This window comes from Uranotaenia lowii, chromosome 2, assembly GCF_029784155.1.
Source record: "Uranotaenia lowii strain MFRU-FL chromosome 2, ASM2978415v1, whole genome shotgun sequence".
In the NCBI taxonomy this organism is placed as follows: domain Eukaryota; kingdom Metazoa; phylum Arthropoda; class Insecta; order Diptera; family Culicidae; genus Uranotaenia; species Uranotaenia lowii.
Genome location: NC_073692.1, coordinates 363877912 through 363901186, shown reverse-complemented (window position 1 = coordinate 363901186; position 23275 = coordinate 363877912). Strand labels below are relative to the sequence as shown.

The 23275-nt window shown below is 34.1% G+C and overlaps 1 protein-coding gene across 1 annotated transcript in view; it reads right to left on the bottom strand.

The window, feature by feature from the left end:
• The window catches only part of LOC129749407 (patched domain-containing protein 3), a 167665-nt gene continuing 144390 nt past the window's right edge, over positions 1-23275 (bottom strand). The window contains exons 7-8 of the mRNA XM_055744379.1: positions 3298-3824; positions 1-3230 (exon numbers count right to left, since the gene is read on the bottom strand). Of these exons, the coding sequence (XP_055600354.1) occupies positions 1644-3230; positions 3298-3824 (2114 nt within the window). The 3' untranslated portion in view covers positions 1-1643. The remainder of the gene's footprint in view (positions 3231-3297; positions 3825-23275) is intronic.

The following is a 23275-nucleotide window of genomic DNA, read 5'->3' as shown; positions in this document are numbered from 1 at the left end:
TTTTTATACAAAATATATTGGCCTCAGTTTTAAATTAACACGTTTCGATGTTATTGTTTCTTTTTTTTTTAAATATTATACAAATACCCACCCAAAAGACAGGCTATCTATCGCAAAAGGTCGAAAGAGTTTATCCCGGGGAGACTTTGCATTCGAGTCTGCTGAGTCCATGTTGAGATTACTAACCCGCCGGAGGTATCCATTCAATTATATGAAGAGATGTATGAATATCGTTACAAAAAAAAAAGAAAACAATTCCTGTAAAATGTGTGTAGTTACAAAAGTGTAGGAATAGATATGCTTGTTATTTTGTTCTTTATTTTAAATCCGACAGTAAATATTTGTTTACTAGTATATATCAGTTCCGCTACCTGAAAAAATGTTTGTTCTTATCGTACAACGCGAAAAAATCGAAGGAAGGTCCAATAGGGGGATAAATCTCCAGATTCCCGTCGGTTTCAACTGTTGGTTGTCTTTAGGATTATCTAAATAACACTTTTTTGTTTTTTTAACATACTTACAGCTACAATTAGTTTACTAAGCTCAATAATTAAATTAAATAACACACACGCAAACACTCGTTCAGTTGTTTGATCGGTTTTTTTCCTGTTTCTGATCGATGTCGGTTTCGTTTGATTAAGTTAAATGAGGGGGCACACGATCGCTTGTTGATTCATAATTATTTTCTTAAATTTATTTACTTTAATAAGACAAAACTAGCATTCACACTCATTCAAACACTTTCATTCGCTCATCAGTTATTCAGTACCTATCAATATAATACAACATTACGCTTTTAACCTCAAGATTACGATTAATTTTCCTTTCAAGCGAAGCAGTTTAGCAAATATGTCTTTAGGTATGTGATAGTCCTTTCTTGGGTGCTTCATTTGGCAAATGGTAAATTGAACGTTAATTTTTCTACATAAAAAAAGAGTTGGTGAGCAAGTGATTTTAGTAGTTTAAACCAAATCCGATAGAAGTTTGTTTGAAAATGGGTAAGCCTATTTAGTATTTAGCACTTGTAAACCTGAAAAACGTTTGAGCAAATTGGGGAGATTGTTGGCCTGATTGTGTTAATCCAACGCGAAGTATTTTATTTAAATATATTTTGCAGCGTTCTCGAAGTTCCAGGAGAGGTTTTTATCTTTCAAAATGTCTTATTCTTGATTTTTTTTTTCCAAAATGGAACAAGCTTGAACTCAACCAGAAGACAATCGGTTAACCTTTTGAATGCCAAACTTCTCAAAAGGCTTTGTGCGACTGAAACATTATTGTTAGAACAAGACTCGATTGTGGTATATCTATTAGGAAGCTTACAGGGAGTTGGATCTGTTGGTTGGTCCAACTCATACTTATTTCCTTAGCTTAACGCTTGCCTACTTCATCATTGCGACAACAAGGTGGTTTCGCAAACACCTATGTACTCAAAAAACTAGATCACCCCACTAGGAAAAGGTTTAATCTCTACAGGGTTTCACTTATAAGATTAAGGGGGGAAGAATCTTTAAATTTCCTACTTAAACGCCTAGGGGTGCATTATCATCAGACGACCCGCATCCCAGTCAGTGGAAAGGGGGAGCCACATGGGCACAGACGGTTTTCGAGGTGTTGAGGACTCATCTCCACGGAGAGAGAGATCCTCAGGGAAATCTCATATCGCCCATGTGCCTCAGCTGGTGGAGACTGCTCTGGGACGAAGTTCGCTGCGGAGGTTGTCGAGGGTAGTACAGATTGTGCTGCGAGGACGAACGATTTGGGTTCTGCTTGTAGATTCCCTCCGGTGGGGAATACTTTCGTGGCCTTCGTTCGTCACTGAATCGTCGCTGCTTGTCTTTGTCGCTTTCGTCCGAGTATTTGCGACGTTGATTAGCGCTGTTGTTGCTGTCACTTCCGCTGTTATTGCTATCGTTCGATAGACGCTTCACGTGACTCGTATCGTAGATGTAGTACCGGTTCGTGTGAGCGTATTCTTCATCGAGAGCTTCGTCATTCTCGAACGTTCGGTTGTCTTCGTAGCGTGGTTTGTTCCGATTACGAAGCTCGTCCGGTTTTCGTCGATCGCGTTCACTTTCGAGCTCAAACTTCTTCTTTGCTGCAATCTGTCCTTGAGCTAGGTTTAGCATATCGTCGTAACCGTATCGTGCATTGCCAACTTTCATCGGAGGCTTCGGAACGGGTTTGGCCCATAGGTTATCTTGTCCGTACAAATCCAGCACCGGTTGGAACTGACTTTGACCTGTCAGGTTGTGTGAAGATCGTCTCCATCCTTCCTCATAGCGTCTCCTAGTGTTCTCATCTTCAATCTGTTGTCTACGCTGTGATTTGCTGCTTGAACTTTCACTCGAGTCTTCTCCGGATGTTCCTAGACCTAGATCTTTCTCATCTCCATACGCCTTATAGGGTGCTCCCAGAAACGTTTTACTACCGAAAGCTCCCGTTAAAGCAAGTTGCGGATGCGAAATGCAATACGGATGTGGGTAAGTTTTCTCCACCGGAGACATTTTCAAATCATCTTCCGAATACGAGCTACACGATCCAGGTCCAAACAACGATAGCAACACCGGCAGAAGGAACAGTCCATGCATAGCACCAAAGAAGATAACCAAAAACACCATTTTGAAGAACACCAAGAAAATATAGCTATCAGCCAACAGCAAAGCAACAACTCCCAATATCGTACTGAGACTTCCTTGCACGATCGGCATTCCTAAGCTATACAGCGCTTCCCGCACCCTCTGATCCGGATGTTTCGCCTTACTGGACATATAAGTGTAACAAATGTGCGCCGTAAAGTCCACCGAAAATCCAATACACATGATCAAATTGATCATCGAAATCGAATCCAGATTCACATCCCACAAGCTCATGTATCCTGCCACGCCCAGCTCAATGCTCACGATCGAAAACGCCACCCACAACGAGCACAGGAAGTTCGGTATAAAGATGAACGATATCAACATCATTATCAGCGCACCCACCACCATCGATTGAATCGAAGTCGGCCGAACCAACTCAAACTGGTCGAAGAACACGAAATACGGATGGAAAACGGTCGCATTCAGCGGCGATTCCTTGCATATCTGCCTAAGATCCTTCACCATAACCTTCTCGTGATTCGTATCGGTAATATTGACCGCTTGGATCATAAAACGTGACGCTTCGATGCGTTTACCATCTGCGCTAAACTTCACATCCAGCGAGAACGGATTAGCCGGGAACAGCCAAATCTAAAAAACGAAAAAAAAAACAATTATACTACACCCTCATTAAAACCATTAAACCTTTTAAACTTACCTCCTTCAAAGCATCGATGAACGCCTGTTCGCTATCCAGCGTAAGATTCAAATAATCATTATTCCGATCCACGTACGAGATGAACGATCGCAGCCAGGATTCACTGTACAGCGGTGAAGTAATGTACGATGTATTCTCCAGCGATTGCATCAGATCTTCAATCTGTGCCTGTGTATTGGGATCCGAATAGTTCAAATCCCCGGTAACGATCACCTGTATCCGGTAAGGAAACTCCCGATAATAGTCGTCTTCCAGGTCGAAAAATTTCACCGAATACGAATCCGCCTTGGACAATTTCCTCCGTTCCAAACCCTCCTTGATATTCGTCAGCCCATAGCAAGCCCCACCCAAATAAGCGGCAAACACCAAAATGATCAACGCCTTGACCCAGCCCTTGTTCAGCACGCTCGCCACCCGATCCCGGAAGAACTTCATCAGCACGTGCTCCTTGTTGTCGATCGGGTTGTCCGGATCGTCCCGGTTGATTCCACCCGTGTTCAGCTTCCGGTATAGCCAGGTTCGCTTTTCTGAAAATGGAGAGAAAAAGGTGGTTAGAATCATGGGTTGACGGGTAGGTGTTGATGTAGCTTCTTATTTGTTTCAGTTTATATTTCTCGATATTTAAATAAAAATATTAGCTTTTAAATAGAATAAAATGCCTATTGGAATAACAACGTTTGTACCATGAGGTCGACACTCTTCTTTCTGAATAATTCACAAATGCATTTGGATTTGCTTTATGCTGAAATTATGAACTCTTTTCGAAAATGTTATTAATTACAATTTTACTTCTTAATACTTATATTTTATATCACTAAAGTATATTATTTGAAAACTAATATTAACACATTAAGGACCGCGAAGAAATCTAAGCCAAGATTCGTCATTCTAAATCTCAGAAACAACAAGACAAAAATCTATAAATTTAAAAGGTACGTATCAGTTACGGAAAGTGTTCTTAAAAATTCTAAGAATTAAGTTTCATTATAAGATTCATAATTTTTGAGGTACCGCCAAACGGGGCATCATGCAACAGCGGGGTTAGATACAACATTTATACAACACCACATTGAATCAATTTTTAATTTACTGTATTGTAATAAAGTTATCTTTTAATGATTACAAAATGATGATGAAATAATTTCTCGCATCTTAAGCTAGTTTTTTAAAGTTTTTTATTTTTACTTTTTATTTTTATTGTTGAAAAATCAGGCAATAATTGTACAAATTATAACATTTTTTGATGCCGTAAAAAACTTTACCCAGTATGACGGATTGGCTTGATAATACTACCTACAAACTTTTTACTGGTTTTCTCATGCTATACAAACACTGTTGGTGTAAAAATATTTTTCGAACAATCATCCAATTTTTTAAGTAAATACTTTTATAATTCAGTTAGGTGTCTGGGGTAAAATGCAACAAAATGCAAATCGAAGAAACACCTTGTAAATCTCGTTTCCATTCCGGAATATAAATGTCATCACGCGTTTGTAAATATTGAAATTTCATTCATCCAAATATTTATTTTTATGATTTCAGCTTTTAGAATTTTTCGTAGTATTATTTAACCCCTAAATGTATGCAGCATCCTTATTTTCAGAAAAAAAAATTAGTTTTTACAGATCAAAAAATTACTGCAATTGGTGTTGTCATGCGTAATGGTCTATAAAGCATCGCAAATATTTTAAAAACTATAAATTTTCATAAGTGTTTAAAACATTTTTCATTAAAAACAAAGTTTGGTGCAAGTTACCCCATTTTCTAAGGAGGGTGAAAATCGCATGTTTTTCGAAAGTTGAAAAGAACTAAAGAAACCAATATTTTTTCTAACTACGCCAATTTGATGTCCCATCATTCTTAAAACTTTTGATGCATAAGGGGTAGGATTAACTGTGAACATAAGTTTTTTAGAAGCCATTGAAGTTGAAAATTGATGCATGTTGCCCCAGTTGACGGTATGCTTCTAAGTGGACAAGCGAAAAAACGAGATATCTCACATCACATAGGTACATGAAATTTTCCAAGCTGAATCTCACCCAAAAACACTCGTTTGACATCTTTTAAATTTAATGATTACCCAAACTACCAAAAGTTCCATATCTACTTAAACGCATGCCTCCAAAGTTCGAATTTCGCTGAACAAAGGTTCCAAAGGGAATTGGTACCGAATTTTCTCGAATGTGAGAATGAAAGTTACACAAGGTTCCTCAAATAGCCATATATATATTCCCAAAAAATGCATGTTCTTGATATTTTCTCAACATTCGTATGCAATTATGCCATAAAAGTCGTAAGCACTTTAGGTGATCGCCTTATTGGGCTTATGACAGTAACTTGATGGTAAATGAAATGCAAAATGTCAGTCAGATTGCCACGCCTTATTTCACCTTGCAGTCCTTACTCCTGTAAATGCTCTAGGAAACATGAATTCAAATAACTTCGATAATAAGGTTTAGGTTATCCATAGAGGAGAATGGGGATACTTGATCCCTTTTTTTTTTATTTTCTTCATATCTTTTTGGGAAAAAAGGCAACTCGCCGCCTTTTACGTTTTCTGACAGTGTATAATTTCAAGTTTATATGCGTCAAAAGTTAGAACGATACACGAACCCATAGATGAACTGGAAGCATTTTCCTGAGGACTTGACTCTTTATTCAAGGTGCCCTAACCCTTGTCAAAAATCAAGCAAAATTCAAAGCTAAAACGTCCGTTGATTGTTTTGGCCGTATTAGATCTCGTTTCACAGTTTTCTAATTCAGAATTCTAAAAGTTTGTCTGCTACTTTAAAGTAATTGCGTACTTAAAGGCGCGATTTTCTGTTAGTTAGATTAAAATAGTTTTTTTTAGTCCTTTTCATCGGGTAATTCGGGATGATTATCAGTTTTTGAACAAATATTAGTTATTTTGTGATAACGGTCCATTCAGAAGAAAAATATATCTTTTTGGACTCTAGGGATCAACTGAACCCATAACATATATTTTGGTAAACTATTTCATAAAAAAAAATTAAGAGTTTACTATTGCTGTGAAAATATGACATTATGAGCTTCATATTATACTCTAACGATTGATATATTGAAATAAAAATTTTAATACAATTTTTCATGAGGGAAACATTTTGAAGTGATAAAAAAAATCTTCCAATCATATTTTGTTAAATTTTTCAAACAAAGTTCAATAAATCAAAATATAAAGTGTCGACTGTATATTTTAATGTTAATTTTTCCGCCAAATCAGTCACATTTTTTTAGAAACGAACGATATTTACTCCGATGTTTCGGTGTCGTTTAACACCATCCTCAGGAATTCTACAAGTGTTATAATGTGTTTTACAACTTAAAAATAGTGTTTGTTGGTTTAATTAGTGTTATGTTGTATTTACAAAATGGTCGTTGTTTCTGTGCTTTATAGGAAAGCGTACTATCCGGATTTTGCGTTTAGGTTTAGTTTCACTGTGAATGGATTATACTATTAATTCAAATTTCCATTTAAACTAAAAAAGGCGTCTAACACATAATTATAATTTCAGTTCTCACTGTTTTAAAAATCAACATTCAGGCGGTATTTGTATCGAATCTTTTTGCGTTGTTTTCGGTATTTTATCACTCTTGTGCTCTTGTAATATGCTCAGAACACTACTACATAAAGAAACGTCAAAAATCCGTCAAAAATATGTAGTACGCTTTCACATAAAGCACAGAAACAACGACCATTTTGTGAGTACAACATAACATTAATTAAACCAACAAACACTATTTTTATTTTGTTAAGTTGTTAAACGACACCGGAACGTCGGAGTAGAAATAAATATCGTTCGTTTCTATTTCTTTTCGGAAACGTCGGGAACGTCGGAGTAGAAATAAATATCGTTCGTTTTCTATTTTTTTTTGCTTTTTAGGTAGGGGAGGGTTTCTATAATAGTTTGGGACCCTTCCCTGGCACCCCTAACTAAACAAACATGTTTGAACTACTCGAGAACTAATGAAATGAAACCAAATTAAGCATGCATTAAGCATGGTAATTGAGAAGATCAAACATTTCTAGAATGGTATTAGACCTCCCTTCTTCTAGTGGGAAGATTGAAAGGGGTAAGAGGGACTCCAATACAGATTGTTAAACAACTTTAGAATTAGTGGAGTAAATCGAACCAAATTTTGCATGGAAGAATATTTGGATATAGGAAAAGGTATGGTATGAGCTATGATTGTTTGAGACCCTTCTATACTTTCATTGGGAATATATGAAGAGGGAAGGGGGCACCCATACATTTTTTTTTTGATAACGCGATAATTTATCCACCGAAAGCAATCAAATTTTGCGTGCAAGTTTATTTGGGTGAAAGAAATGTTCCCAAGATGTTTTAAGGCCCTTCGCACTTTTCATTGATCTTCCACAATCTTTTGTACATCTGGAGAAATGATCGAGCTAATGGAACTAAATTTGGCATGTGCAGATATTTGGATACAGGAGAAGACTTTATGGAATGGGTGGCGCGAGCCCGCGGCTGTCTTTTTCTGGCCCACAAAGCTTTTTCCAGAATGATCACATTCCAATCTTAATTTTATTTAAGAGTTGGGGTTTTTGATGGTTTCTGTACAACTTTGAGATGATCAAAATTTATATCGAAACAAAAGTCGAAGAAAAATCTAAATATTTTGTTTTCATTTTTCAATATTTGACACATGAACAGTACTTTTGAATAACAGCTTGCGTATTGCGATGATTTCCCTTCGTTTAATTAGCTCATACTTGATTCGCATTAATTGAGATTATTCTAAAAGCACTGAGAGCCCCACAATTGGTGCATGGCAATAGTTCGAATTTCGATTGGTTTTTTAAGGTTTCACGGAGAGAATAATATGATGTTTATAAAAAAAACTTCCGTAAAATTTAGCACGAAGTTATAGTGAATATCAAAACACATTTAAACAATTTGTTTGTCAAAGTTTAGCATTTTAGGAATTTTAGAGCGAAGCAACGAAATTTTACTTTAAATATCACGAAAAAATATGAAAATTGAAATATGATATGACAATTTGCGCAGGGTGTCTTCCGATTTTCACCCGATTTTAAAATAATTCTCATTTTTTCTGACGGTGCTATTTAACAGTTTTCGAAGCTTATCATTGATTTTTCACATAGATTTTCACTACTAATTTTATTAAAATATTTAATTCGAAATGCTATTGACATTCAATGCGTTTTGATGTGCTATGTTATAATATCTGATGAAAAATAACAAAGTTATGTGAATTTCAAATATAGCTTTTCTGGCGGGAAAATCTTAAATCAAATACCTCTTCATTTTTTTAAAATCCGTTTGCATATTGTCCAATTAAAAAAAAACTTTGGGCGTTTAGATCAGCTTTTAAGATCAGCACTAAATTAATTAAAAAAATTAGATTTAATTTTCTTTGTATAGTTGTAACTTACGTTTCTGCTTCCATTTCAAGAAGTTGATATTTAATTATTGTCGTGATTTTACGAATCTAAATTCAGAGATTCACTTGAACCCGTCCATAGCTCTCAAGAGTAGATCAATGACTGACTTTGTTTTGTTTGTTTGTCAAGTGTTGCCAAATAGCAAATGTTGTCTTAGAAATTTATTTTATTGTATTTATCCTCAGTGTTGCCGAATATAACTATTATTTATTTTATTCCTAATTAAGTTTGATTTATTTTCTGTATATTCTTCATCTCACCCCTACAATTATGTTGAAATTTAAATAAAAAAAATGCACTTACAAATCAAAATTTAGAACATTATTAAATTTTCCATCAGTTTTACAAGGTACAGCAATTTTACACTGGGTCAGCTAGTCAAACTTAAATGTCCTGACTCTAGTGCTAAAACTTTGGCGAGTCATAACATGTGACTTATTTTATTTTCAATTTAATACAACGTTATCAAAATATAATCTAATGATCACAAAATGATAATAACATATTTTTTTTTTTTTTGTAGAGAAATGAATCCAACTTAGATGAAATTTCAGGGACTAGATAAGGGAAAATTGATGTTGAAAAACATGCGGAAAAAAATTCGCCTTGTCTCCCGGTGAGACTTGAACCCACATCTTGCGCCTCTCCGGGGCCCATGTATTAACATTCTACTACAGGAGACCAACCTGGCGTATGAATATTATACTGGTTGAGTGTCGATGTCTATCGGAATGAAGGGAACAGTTCTCCCATGTGATCATAATCATTTTTCTTGGTCTATTTCTATTCCCATCTTTTCATCTTACGGTAGTTGGACTCAAATTTGGATATTTTAGGCACGGCAAGATTTGCATTGCCTTCTCATATACTGCACGGGTTGTCAGTTATGATGAGAAATGATGCGTTTGCCGTATTTGGATATCCAACCAAATTCGGTGTTTGGCACCGCCTTATTTTCTATTTTTAAACTGTGACCCAAAGATGGGTCTTGACTCAAACATTCAGTCAGCGAAACTTTTTTTTTTTTTTTTTTTTTTTTTGTAGAGAAATGAATCCAACTTAGATGAAATTTCAGGGACTAGATAAGGGAAAATCGACACTCAACCAGTATAATATTCATACGCCAGGTTGGTCTCCTGTAGTAGAATGTTAATACATGGGCCCCGGAGAGGCGCAAGATGTGGGTTCAAGTCTCACCGGGAGACAAGGCGAATTTTTTTTCGCATGTTTTTCAACATCAATTTTCCCTTATCTAGTCCCTGAAATTTCATCTAAGTTGGATTCATTTCTCTACAAAAAAAAAAAAAAAAAGTTTCGCTGACTGAATGTTTGAGTCAAGACCCATCTTTGGGTCACAGTTTAAAAAAAGATAATAACATAGTTTCTCACATCTTAAGATAGATTCTCAAAATTTTTGATTGCCATGAAAAAATTTTAAAATCGAACGATACATGTCGACATTTTACGACTAGTACGACATCTGTGTGAGTACGAAGGGGTTTCTTAATGAAATCACTTACAATCTTTACATTGGTTTGAAAACTATATTGCAACACTGTTCGTGAAATAATGTTTATCGGACAATGTAGGGTTAGTGCTCCTAGAGCTTAACTGGACCTAGGACCTACTTTGATCCTAAAATGCCAAAAATCGGAAATAGCTCATTTCGTTTGCATAGATTTAAGACACTCCTATGCAAAAAACGAGCTCTTATTTTTCCTCTATCCTTTCATAACACTATTTGCCATAAAAAGTAAATTGTAATAAAATTTTCAACGTGCTTTAAAAAGAGTACATTCTCTTTATTGGCAAAACAGACAACTTAATCAGTAGGAAGCATTTCGAGAAATCAGAGAGGTTAGGAATAAATCATATTATTATCCAGGCCAAGCCTAAGTTTAAAAGGTAACTACTATTGCTGTAATGCATATGAACTTTCTCAGACAATATTCATCTACAACACTTCAGTTTTCCGTTATACAATGCCTTAGAAAAAAAAACCGAAAAAAACATACTTCGGAAAAAAGACTGTAGATAAGCTACGAAATGTAACAAAAAAAAAAAAACATTAAGTGTCAAAGAAAGCTGAAATGAGAAGCTATACGTTGAAAATAAGGATATTTTTTAAGATCATAGCCACAAAAAATATAAAAAAGTTGTGAAAAACTACATTCTTATCAATGAACCGTCAAAATTGTTAGAGTAACACTAGTTAAATTTTGAAAAAAAAAATTGAAAAGTTGACAAAATACAAAACACGGAATTTTTGACATATTTTCAAAGGTATCTTTTTTTAAAATTTTAATCTATTTGCTATTTCTCAGATTTTCTAAAGCTTAATTTAAACTTGCTGAGCTGAGCTGAATATTGTTTGAAAAACATATTTGAGTTACGTTACGAGGTTTCCAAAACTATACATTTTGTAGAAATCGGATGAAAAACAAAAGAGATATAGCGGTTTTAAGCGTTAAATTGTCAAATTGACAATCAAGGTCTGATCAGGGAGTATTTTTGTCTGGGGTTTCTGAGTGCGTCCATCAAAAAAGTAATGATGCAAATTTAAAGATACCAAAAATTCATTGATGGTCCCAGAAGATTTTTTTTAAATCACCCGGAATAGCCCGACTACCCAGACATTAAATAAAAAGTGATAAAATAGATTAGTAATCTTAAAGTTCTATGTTTACCAATACCTATTATTTCAAAATAACAAAAATGCTCTGAACTTGATAAAAGTTGTCGTTCAAAGTTGTGAACTTAAATTGAATGAAATTTGGAGCAATTATAAAGTGTTACCGAGAAGAAACTCTTGGGCTTCCTTATGTTGCAACTATTAACCATTAGTGTCTACCTTGTACATCATCTAACAAATCCATGAATGAAAACGGTTATGCGGTTATGATCGAATCGCAGTGCAACAAGTGAATGAGTTAAGTTCGATCAAACCTGTACATCTTTACAAGGAGATGGCCACTGATAATTACTCCGAATTAGGCTGGAAACTCTAGCTGTTTACTATCATGGGCCTTGTGTAAGACTACATTTTGACTAAATTTACTTTGAACTGTTGTTTAACTGATTTTTAGTATAATATATTTTGATTATATTCTAGGCTTATTTGTAGGTTGTAGTTTAAATTTCTTTTGTTTTGATGTCTTGTTTCAAGTGATCAGTTTCCTACGGTTCTATAACCGATAAACGCTTCTACCAGCGTTCATCATAAAAATCGATCGAATTCGAAACCAATCGACCGAAAAGACCTAAATTACACTTCATCAGGTAGTTCAAGACTGGTCGAAGCCTTCACGCGACATTGATACTAATGACATCCGTATGTAAAATAGTTTGAAATCGATTTTGTCAGCGGCAGGGTACTCGGTTATTGGTGATTTACCACATCAAGACCGGATTGTGATAAAATTTACTTAGAGTGAAACGAAGTTTTGAATAAATAAAACTATTATCTAGGTATGTCTAATGGATTCTTAAGAGAGATACTCTGCGTAGCTACATATGTACTGGTTACGAGCTCAGTGACTTGCAGTGATCAATCGAAATGATGGAGCATACAAGGCTTACATAAAAGTCGCTTGACATTTATGGCTTTTCAATTGGCGCGTAGAGATGTTATTATGCTGTCGAGTGCGTGAGACTGGCTACTTCTAGCGACATACATAGGTACATATGGTAGCCGCATGCACTTAAGTTATACGGCGTAATAAATCTTTAGCTCCCTGAGTTGACATAATGTCGAAGATCCATAATTGCAACGATTTTTATCTTAAGATAGATCAAAGTGTCATCAAACTGTATTAGACATTTTGTAAAACTTCAACATACTAGTCATACAACAACATAAGTTAAGGCTGACATCTTTGGCCTTCCAGAAGGACCCATGCCAAATTTCTGCTCATTTGGTTCAAACTAAAGGGTGTCCACGGTGAAATTGCCACACTATGAAATTGCTCTAACTTTTTAACCGTTGGATAGAACTTAATGAAAATTTAGGTGGATTTTGTTTATAGTACATTGTTTACATCCTGCAAGTTTTAAAGTTCAAAATGATCAAAACTCGCGAAGATGGAGTCGGAAGAGCTTAGTTCGTGCGTGATAAAATCTTGCGCAATCATTCGTTCCACCGCTAAAACGTTGGGAATCGCGAATCCCACGGTGTCGCGAGTGATTAAGCGGTTCGAGGAATGATTGATCACGGATCGGAAGCCCAGAAGTGAAGGAAAAAGTATTCCGTACAACATCAAAAATCATAACCGCGTAGTTGGAGCCTTCAACCGAAACTCGATCGCCTTCGTTCGGGATGTGGCTAAGAAGCTGCACCTATTTATTTGGTTTCTATACATATATTTCTGGTATAAAAATGTGATAATCTTAAGACACATTCCACGCGTTTGTACCGCTCACAAATGATTTTTATCCGTTCTCGAATCACAAAATTCTCAAAATCGCCAGTAATGATAATTTAAATCACAAAAAAATAAATGGAAAAGGAGATTTTTTTACATATTTTTTTAAGTTATACATTTTTTTGGATTAAGTAATAATTTTTGCAAATTTGGCAAAATTATTGATAACGAATCTATAGATTTACTTTTTTTTTTATCAATTGAGGCCCTCAGAGCCAAAGGGGTATAAGTGACAAAATGGTCGATGTTGAGTTAATGATGCCAAACATGTCTTCATATTTCAAACTATATTTGGTGATTTTTTCAATTTTTTTGAATTTTATTTACATACTTTTATGTTTCCGGGCATAATACAAATTTTCAAAATATATATGGAAAATGGACAAACACAACAACTTTAAAGCGTGTTCTCTCGAAATCAACTTTCATGCACTTAAACCCCTTTGGATCCAAGGGCCTCAATTATTATAAGGGATCATTCAAATATTACGTTTAGGGACGTGACGAGACCAATCTGAAACACTGAATTTAATAGAAACTTCACGTCATAAAATTTCATTTTTGGTAAATAATTCTAAGGGTAATATGCTTTGAAATCTGTCTTGATCCTCTAGATCAGTGGGTTTCAAAGTGATCCCTATTGCCCTCTTGGGCTTGAGAGGTTCCAGGGGGCGATTAGCTCAATTTTGGAATTTGCAGGCGTTGAAAGGGCTCAGGGGGCGATGAGGTCGTAATTCACATTTTCACAAATCACGAAACAACGTAGATTTGAATTAACAACGAATAAGTTCAATGCAAAACTAATCATCAGGTTCAATGCTAAAATATTTATAGTTTTACAGAGCTGCAAGCTAATTTTTGTTGCAGTTAACTCAATATTATTAGGGTGATTTGCCAATCGTTGTCCCCTCACCCATTGTTGCACGGAATAACTTAAATTTGGCAATATTTCAGCAGAATTGAGGCTTTTTACGATATTTTCTCCTGTTAAATGTGCATCGAACGAAAGTTTTAATTTTTCTTGTTTTTTTCGCGATTTTTGTGCTAATTATTAAACACATACTTTAGATTTCTTCTACGGCAAATAAGGTTTTACGTCAGAACAAAACATTTTTCGTATCGGTTTTCTTTGCGAAACGTTTGTTAGACAATTTTTACACCATGATTTTGGAAAAAAAATACGATCCATACACAACCAGAGAAAATATCGGATCGTGCAACAATTGATCCACTCAATCTCCTCTTGCCCCATTGTTGTGCATAGGTCCGCTGCAAGATTTGTGTGGAAATTTCAAATTTATTTATTTATATACCTCCAAAAACTTTGTTTAGTTGTTTTTACTGCCAAAAAAGCTATAATTTTTTTGGAAAATTCAGGACCAAAAAATTAGCCCTGAACTAGCCCAACGTGTTTTGATTTGGGCGAGAAATGAAAATTTTCATTCAAATACACCAGAGGTGTACTAAAATTTAAAAAAACATATTTTTTTGATTTTTGAAATAATTTTTTGGTTTTTACAATATATTTCATGTTAACAAGACCCAATCCTTACTAGTACCTCAGAAATGATATTCGATGTCGTACAAAAAATTCAAAATAAAAATTTAAATTCTAATGTTTTGGTTTGCTAATTTGAAAGCTATTTAACCGTAGGGTGAAAATAAAAAAATCGTAATTAACTGCTTTGCATAGCCAATGAGTTTGTTGATTTATATAACCTTCGCAAAGATATGTCACGAAATTATTGAAAGCTCCAGCAAGCATAGCCTGCAATTTTACAATACTTTTCAATGGATTCTGATTTTTAATTTTGAAATGGTTAAAACTTTATTCGTGTAATTCTTTCATTCTTCTCAGGTTGGAAAAAATGAATCTTAAGAAAAATAAAAATCACTATCCAATGAAAGACAAATTTCATTTCAAGCTTATTTGGCTTTCCTGGATGGTTTTAAATGGAAAAATTTCTTCTTCCATACAAATTTCCATACAAAATTGAACACGTTCATTGATAATATGCAACTGAAAAAAATCTGGGATTGTCTATTAATATTTATGACTTGTTTTTTTTTGCTAAATAAGTGTTTAACTAGGTATTCATTTTAGTAATTTCTGCGCTCTTATTTCGAGACGAACGAAGAACTGTATTTCATGTCAACAGCAAACCCCTTCCTTTTGATAATAATCTTGTCAAAATATTGTACAGTTGGAAAACTTCGACCCTAAATACCTAAAAACTCGAAGTCGAAGGTTGAAAGACCCGAAATATTAATTATCATGTGCAATTTTCAGAAATTCAAATCTGCCGTCAAGCTAGACCGGATACATTTGATCGAAGCTTTATTAAGCTCTTATTATTCAGAAAAATAAACAGTCATAACTTCGTGAAACTTAATTTGATCAAAACAGTTTCTCAGCCGGGAAATTGTTGTAAAGATTTCAATGTGAAATAAATTTTTCTTGAAGATTGATTGATGCTACAGAGGTTAAATTCTTTATGAATAATCCCACTTTTATGAAAAATATATTCAAAATCAATTGACTTTTTGAAAAGATATATCCAATAGATCAGACGAACTATCTAAAACTTTGGGCGTGGTTGAGTCCAGGCTTCGGATTCATTTGAGAGCAAACACCCACGGAGCTCAAATCTGCTCCCACTCTTTAGGCGGCAAGATGGAATGAGAAGGAGTTACCCTTTGCCTCAATGATGCAATGCTCCCAGGGAGTTCTTGTTGCCTCTCGCTCTGCTCTGAAAAGGGAAATGAGCGCTCTACGGGAGTAGCTCCCTAGGAGCACGCTTATAAAGCAAACGTTATGTGCTAGCAGAGTATTTGAATTATAGGGTACCGTAATCATGTGTGAACGTACCCCCACGCCGAGCATGATGACGTAGTTGTTATGAATTCTTCATACATTCCATAGAAAAAAAAATAAATCTACGTTTTTCATCATTTACATAAAAAAGTTCAGTAATTAGTGTTAAGGAACTAAAGTTAGTGTTGAAAAAATTGATTTCAGTATGAAATATATCGAATAAAGAGCTTGGAATCATTCAAAAGATCGAATAAGAAAATAGTTACGAGAAAAGATGATTTATTAATTAAATATTTCACTGGTTATGAACTCGAAATTTGCGTGTTAAATGATTTATTAGGACTATTAGATGAGTCTTCTTGTTATATTTTCCATTTTTAAGCTCACAATATGCTTGGAAATAGTTTCCAGTAATTACAATTTCCACCAAAATTTAGATATTTCCGAGGTTAATTCGCATTTTATGCAGAACCACAAACCAAATCGTATTTTTTGAAGAAGCTCATAAATCTGGGAAGTCGAATTTATGCATTTGAGGACAGTGGCGTACAAATTACTGGCATCAAAAATATTTTTTTAAGGAAAAACTGTAGAATTCAATACAATGCTCGCTATTTTTCATAACAACTACGTCATCATTCTGGAAATCTGCCAACCAATATGGCGGATGAGGTAACCTGTTATTTCGAAGAACTTTGATGTGCTAGGTATCTGGCTGGCCCTTGCTCGTTTGTTTTGGTTTACGCCGGCGGTGTCATTTGGGAATGATTTAATACGAATAGCAGTAGATAGAAGGTGTCCCGGCTGATAAGTTTGTTGAGTAGAGCGGCCAAAATAAGCAGATTGCTGTGTGAAGTTTACATGAAAAGTTTGAGTACGATAGCATAAGAAGAAATCGCGCAACGAGCCTCAAGTTAGTAAAGAAATATGAGATATTTCGCTCGTGTAGCTAGTATTTCTTCAATAACCGTCAAACGGGGTATCATGCAAGAGCAGGGTTAGATGCTACTTTTGTATACCACCACACTTATTCAATTTTTATTTGAATAATATATTTTATGCAATAAAATTATCATTTAATGATAATGATGATTACTCAGTTTTTAATATCGCGAGATAGATTTTTAAAATTTTGATTCTCATTTTCTCAATTTTAAAAATTGAGCAATAGATGTACAATTTTTCACATTTTTCGATGTCGTAAAACATTTTACCAAGTTTGACGGATTGGCTAAACGATATCACATACAAACTTTATACTGCTTTTATTACCCTATAACAACTCTGATGCAAATATTTTAAAAATAAATAAATAAAAATAAATATAATTCAGTTACCAGTTTGGGTTTAAAATTCTTCAAATTTAAATCTCGATTTCATATACTTGAATATGATTGTTTTGCATCACGCGTTTGTTAACTTCAAAATTTCATCTATCATAACATGAACTTTTATGATTTAAGTTAGTTGATTTTTTGTAGTATTTTTTACCCCTAAATGTATGCAGCACCCTTATGCTTTTTTTTTAAATAATGTTTTACAGAACTTTTTTTTGAATATTATTGTTTTGCATCACGCGCTTGTTAATTTCAAAATTTCATTTATCATAACATGAGCTTTTATGGTTTAAGCTAGTTGATTTTTGTAGTATTTTTTTTACCCCTGAATGTATGCAGCGCCCTTATGCTTTTTTTCAAATCATTTTTGACAGAACAAATTTGAGCAAAATCGAAACTTACTAAAATTAGTGCTTTATACGTTATGACATCACAAATATATCTAGAGCAATAAATATTCGACGTTTCCATTTGTTTTTTCATTAACAAAAAAGTTTATTGCATCTTGTCCCTTTTTTAGTACGGTGATAATCGCATATTTTTTTTAATTTAAAAATAACTGGGGAAACCAATAATTTTTCTGACTAAGTTAATTTGGTGTCCTATCAATAATAATTATGTGTACGTTAAGTTTTTAGAAGCCATTCATGGTGAAATGTGTGCATGATGCCCCAGTTGACGGTACTTCTTTTAACACCGGCCGAATTCTTTGTAATACATGTTATCTAAAAACCAAAAATACGACAAATGTTTTACATGATCATTGAATGTAAATTAAAGCTTAGTTCTTTTAGAAATGGGACAGTTACGAATGCGTGTATCTCAAAAACCTTTCGTTTGATCTAAATACTTTCTATGAAGGAAATGAAGGTAATCTTATGATAATTCATGAAAAAATTAAAAAAAAATATTTATCGTTTTTTTGTAAGAATAAATTCTACTTTATTCTTGATACCTCCCTTCGGTCAGCGCACACTTTTTTCAGTCATGATAATGATCAGTTTTTCAAACTAATACTTCGTCTAATCTGTATTTTAGGTGGGTACATCCCCCTCCATTAATTTCTGATACATTTAGGACCAATACTTCTCTTTTGAAAGAAACTGAGGCCACTTTAGCGGATAGATCTGTGTCGAAATTAACAAATTTGATTATTTTTGAGCCACTTTTTGAGCGTTTTCAATGGAATTTCTGCTGGCAAAATCTGGCAATAACGAAGTGAAACCATGAGGAGATTAAACTTAAAGTATAATCGGTTAGTATAGATCGTAGGTTGCGAAGGGTACATAAAAGATTACTCTTTTTAGGCTTTTGAAAAGAGTGAAAACCATAGTTTTCGTTTTGAAAATTGTTGTTTTTTTTTCCACTGGAGCAGAATTTTGGCAAATCATTATATTTTATACAAAATTATAAGCAAATTCATACTTTAATATACTCGGGACCTTGCCACGAGCAGAAGTGGTATAGGGTTCAAACGCTGGAATTTGTTTAAAAGAGGGTATTTCATAAGTTTTGTCGTTCATCAGAAATCATCTGTCCCATAGCCTCGGAACCAGATATACAGCTTACGAGCTGTGGATCTGGCAAAAAAAAAAATTGGTTTAGGTTAGGTTTGAATGACTCATTAAGAGGCAACACTTTCAGCTTATCGGAGAAATTTTTTTTGCAAATTTCAGCGATCTACCCTTAGTTTTTCGCTTATTGAAAATTAAAAATGCTGGTATGAGACTTGACTTCCCTGATGACCCTTAGCCGAAGTTGCCGATCATATGCTTCACTCCAATGGTTGATTTGAACTTTGTGGACATTTTTGACAGTATTTCCATACTTTTCCACCAATCATACACAGTAGTTCTTTGAATAATCAACGGTATTGTCGGCTATCAATTTGATAATGATGGATTTTGAATGAAACTGTGCAAAATTATTTTTTCCTTTTTCACTTGCATCGTGAATATCCCCAAAACGCGTAAATTTTAAATTTTGAAAAAAATAGTTCGGATAGTACTTTTTACAGGCAACAAAATGCTGTCCAAATTTTGAATGTCCGATTGCTAGTAAACGAGCTATGACCAAAAGAAAGTGTCCCATTTCTAAAAGAACTAAGCTTTAGAGTAATAATGTAAACGTTGTTAAAGTTAAAAATAGTCTATAACTCGTTGTGCTTACATCGCCGCACAGCCACCCCATCAGCCAGCCAGCAGCGGTGAGCTACTTGAAGCAATCAAATATGTACCTAACTCGAACGCAATTCTGAATCGTCACACGCAAAGTAATTCCTCCCAGGGAGGCCTCTTTGGGAGGAACGCAGAGCCTCTGGGAGAGCAAAGAGTGACTGGCGCTCTAAGAGATTCTGGCGTTAGGAGAAGCGAGAAAGAGTTATTTCCAACTGCCAGGAGTTTGGGAGTTCCTCCTCTATGAGTGGTACTGCTCTGCCTCTTTTGAGTCGCGCCTCAGGATTCGTCCGAAGCCTGAGTTGAGTCCTCTTTTAAGCTTTTAATTGATATTCTTTCTATAAAAATCCATCGACTTCCAAGTGAATCCTAAAGCAATTATTATATGAAATCACATTTTCTTCATAGGGGTATAGGAGGGCAAAACAGGCGTCCTTTTATCCTTTCACCTGTAAATAGGTACTTTAAAATATGTTTTAAATACCTTTCAGTTCCTTCTTTGGAATTTCAATGACACCAAATTTAATGTTGGAAGGACATTTAAAGAAAAAACCACAATACTGGGCAAATAAGGTCAAATAACACTTCACTCAGATAGCTCCTGTTAAGGAAAAAATTCACGTGCGATAAATGCTATTCCAGACTCTAAAACCGGCGGCTTTGAATTTTTTTTCGATTTTGGTCCAAATTTTCACATTGTGCAATTGGACGGTTTATATGGAAGAACCCTCTCAAAAGGGCCGTCTCCAAATTGGATTCCATTTTAACTAGAGGTTCTCATAATAAACTTTTTTAACAAACGTCAGCCTTTTTGGCCAAATGGTGGCTGAGCCTTAAGAAGGTTTTTAAAATGTGCAACCATTGGAAAAAATTGGACAACATTAGGAACGAAATAAAATTTGCCTGTACCTGCAGCTATTGGGCACAGACAAGCTGTTTTAATTGATTTTTTTTAATTTTACGTCACTTTTTTCAAACACGTTAACTTTTGGATTTTGTTGACCAATCCTGTATAAGCGCAATCGACAAAAAAAACGAGTGAATTCGGTTGAAATGACTAAAACACAGCATAAAAACCAAAATCATGTGCTTAGCTGTGCAACGGTTGGCAAATCACTCTATCTTAATCTAAAAATGTATCTAACAGATTTTTTAAAATGGTCACAGATTTTGTATAAGCTCTACACGTAGATCTGATTTTGTAAGATCATTTTGGGTGATACTAAAAAGATTAATTTTAGATATCAATTCTTGATAATCTTTAAAATGTATTGCTTCAAAAAATCTGCTAATCAGAAAAAACCTTCGGAAAAATCTGTGCAAAAATGCGTCATCTGTGATTTAGTGATAGATTTTGGGTAGTGAAAGTATGGAAGAATTTTTCCGGTAAAAGAATTTTTATTTTGAGTTCTTATTTGTTCATCTATTGGGTAATCACTAACATTGCCGGAATTCAGAATTATAATCTAATTTAAACTGTGAGACTCGTGAATGCTGCATAGCTTTGAACAGGACTCAAATTCAAATATAATACGATTTTTTTAACTTAATTTAACCGACTTGACTGTAATTGATTTGTATTCAATAATGCAAACTAATGTTGAATATAGAATTTTTTACCAAAATTTAAGATATATGATTTGATATCAAAACGAACTAATCAATTCCTATAACATTAAGCTATGAGTCGTTTCAAATAAAGAATATACAAAAAAAAAACTACTCAATCAGTTTATGTAATTGTCCAGGAAACTTTACATAGAATTAAGTGTTTACAGAAGGTTTGAAACAATATGAGGCCCTTGGAGCCAAAAAAAAAACATAAGTGCTGTTCCTTATGGTTTTCGAAAGTTTGCATTTTTGTTTCAAATGAAATAGTATGTGAATAATATTCTAAAAATCTGAAAAATTACGAAACAATGTTTGAAATATCGTTTGACATAGTTCAATCAAAATCGATCATTTTTACACTTATAATACCCCCAACCAAGGTTGCCGGAATCACAGAAAAATCTGTTATTTCACAGAATTTTGAATAAAAATTTCATTCATGTAAATAATCATCACAGAATCTGTGTTACAGAACACAGAATTTTGAAGTATTCACAGATTTCACAGAATTTTTTATTTTGAATGGATTTTCAAAATTACTATTTTTCAAGCCAGTATAAAACTTAGATTTCTTACTTTGAATTATGAAAAAATGATAATGTTAATTGATTTTCTCCAACTAAAAAGTATAAAAACCCCCATCCGTCATGAGTTTTCAATGAAATTAAAGGAAATAGCGTCTCAGAAAACCATTACAGAATTTTTAGGTAAAATTACAGAAAGTCAGATTTTTTTTTCAAAAACACAGAATTTTTGTCGGCAACCTTGTCCTCTACCCCTTTGACTTGGAGGGGCCTCATGTAAATTTGAATGAATTTTGAGTTAAGTCTTACAACAACATAAAGCCAAAAGCTTATGGCTTTTCAACGATTCAGATTATCCAGGCTTTCTAAAAAATTGCCCAGGAGGGCGTAGGGCTCGAAAATTTTGCAAAAAGGTGGCGATGACTGAAAAGTTTGAAAACTACTACTCTAGACGGTAGGATTTTTACAAATCTAACATAATTTGGTTAATTTTTCTTAATAGTTCATAATTAAAAAAAAAACCAAAATTTTTGGAAATATTTTTTGGTGAATAGTGAAAAAAATATTGTGAGAAACAGTAGTATTTTTAACGTGTGATTCCTGAATATGTTGTTATGTAAATGTGAGTCAAAATCAGGAAAAAAGTTCGAAAAAATACTGGAAATTCATGATTGAACAAGACAGAATAGCTACAAATCACGGAATAGCTAAAAATGAAAAAAAAAAATTGAAGTCTGTAAAGAATCGTTTAGAATAGCTTGAAATTTTGTGCCTTGGATTCAGTTCACATCTCTGTTGTGTTTAAACTGAGTGAATTCACGTCACAATTTTAAAGAGGCATAATTTTGTTTGTTGTCGTTTAGTCAGAAAGCTATGTTTTGTTTGGGGGAGGAAGACTGAATAAAAAAAGAAAAAAATCTTTCAAACGTCAAATTTCTCTCATCAATCTACCAACCAATGCGAAGGTTCAAAATTTTACTTTCTTATTTAGAGAATTTCAATAAAACTTTTTTGATGCTGAAAAGCACTTGTTTTGCATTAAACAATTACTTAATTAGGTTTTGTTTCACTCTGGCAAATTCTTGCATATTCAGGCGTATTAAGTCGCTCAAATTTCGTTGAAGTTTTTAAAGCTGATAAATAAAAATTGTTCGATCAATGGTTGTTCTTAAAAATAGCTTAAATAACAGATTTAGATTTTGGGTAGTTCCCATGGACCGAACAACATTTTTATATAATTCAAAGTTTATATTTACGACAGATTTGACAGACTGGTATTGGATAATCTAGCTGGTGTATTCGATTTCGATGTTTACTTTTGAATCTGCAGCAATCAACTCAGAAGACTTAAATGTAGCACCTGAACAACTGAGTTACATGACTTGCTACACAAAACTGATCATCTAAAGTTAAAATTTGAACGATTACAAATTTCTTCAACAATTGCTGGTTTTTTGCCGACCAGTAAAAAAAACGATACAGAAAACGATACAGCGGATTTCTGTCTTCCTCTCCTAGTGTATTGTGGTTAATAAATACGTTTACAATTTTTTTTAAGACATCGATATTCTATTTCCTCCGGGAAAACAGGAAATTATGGTATGTAATAAAGTTAAAAATGTTGAATTCTAGCGTGAATTCACGTCACAA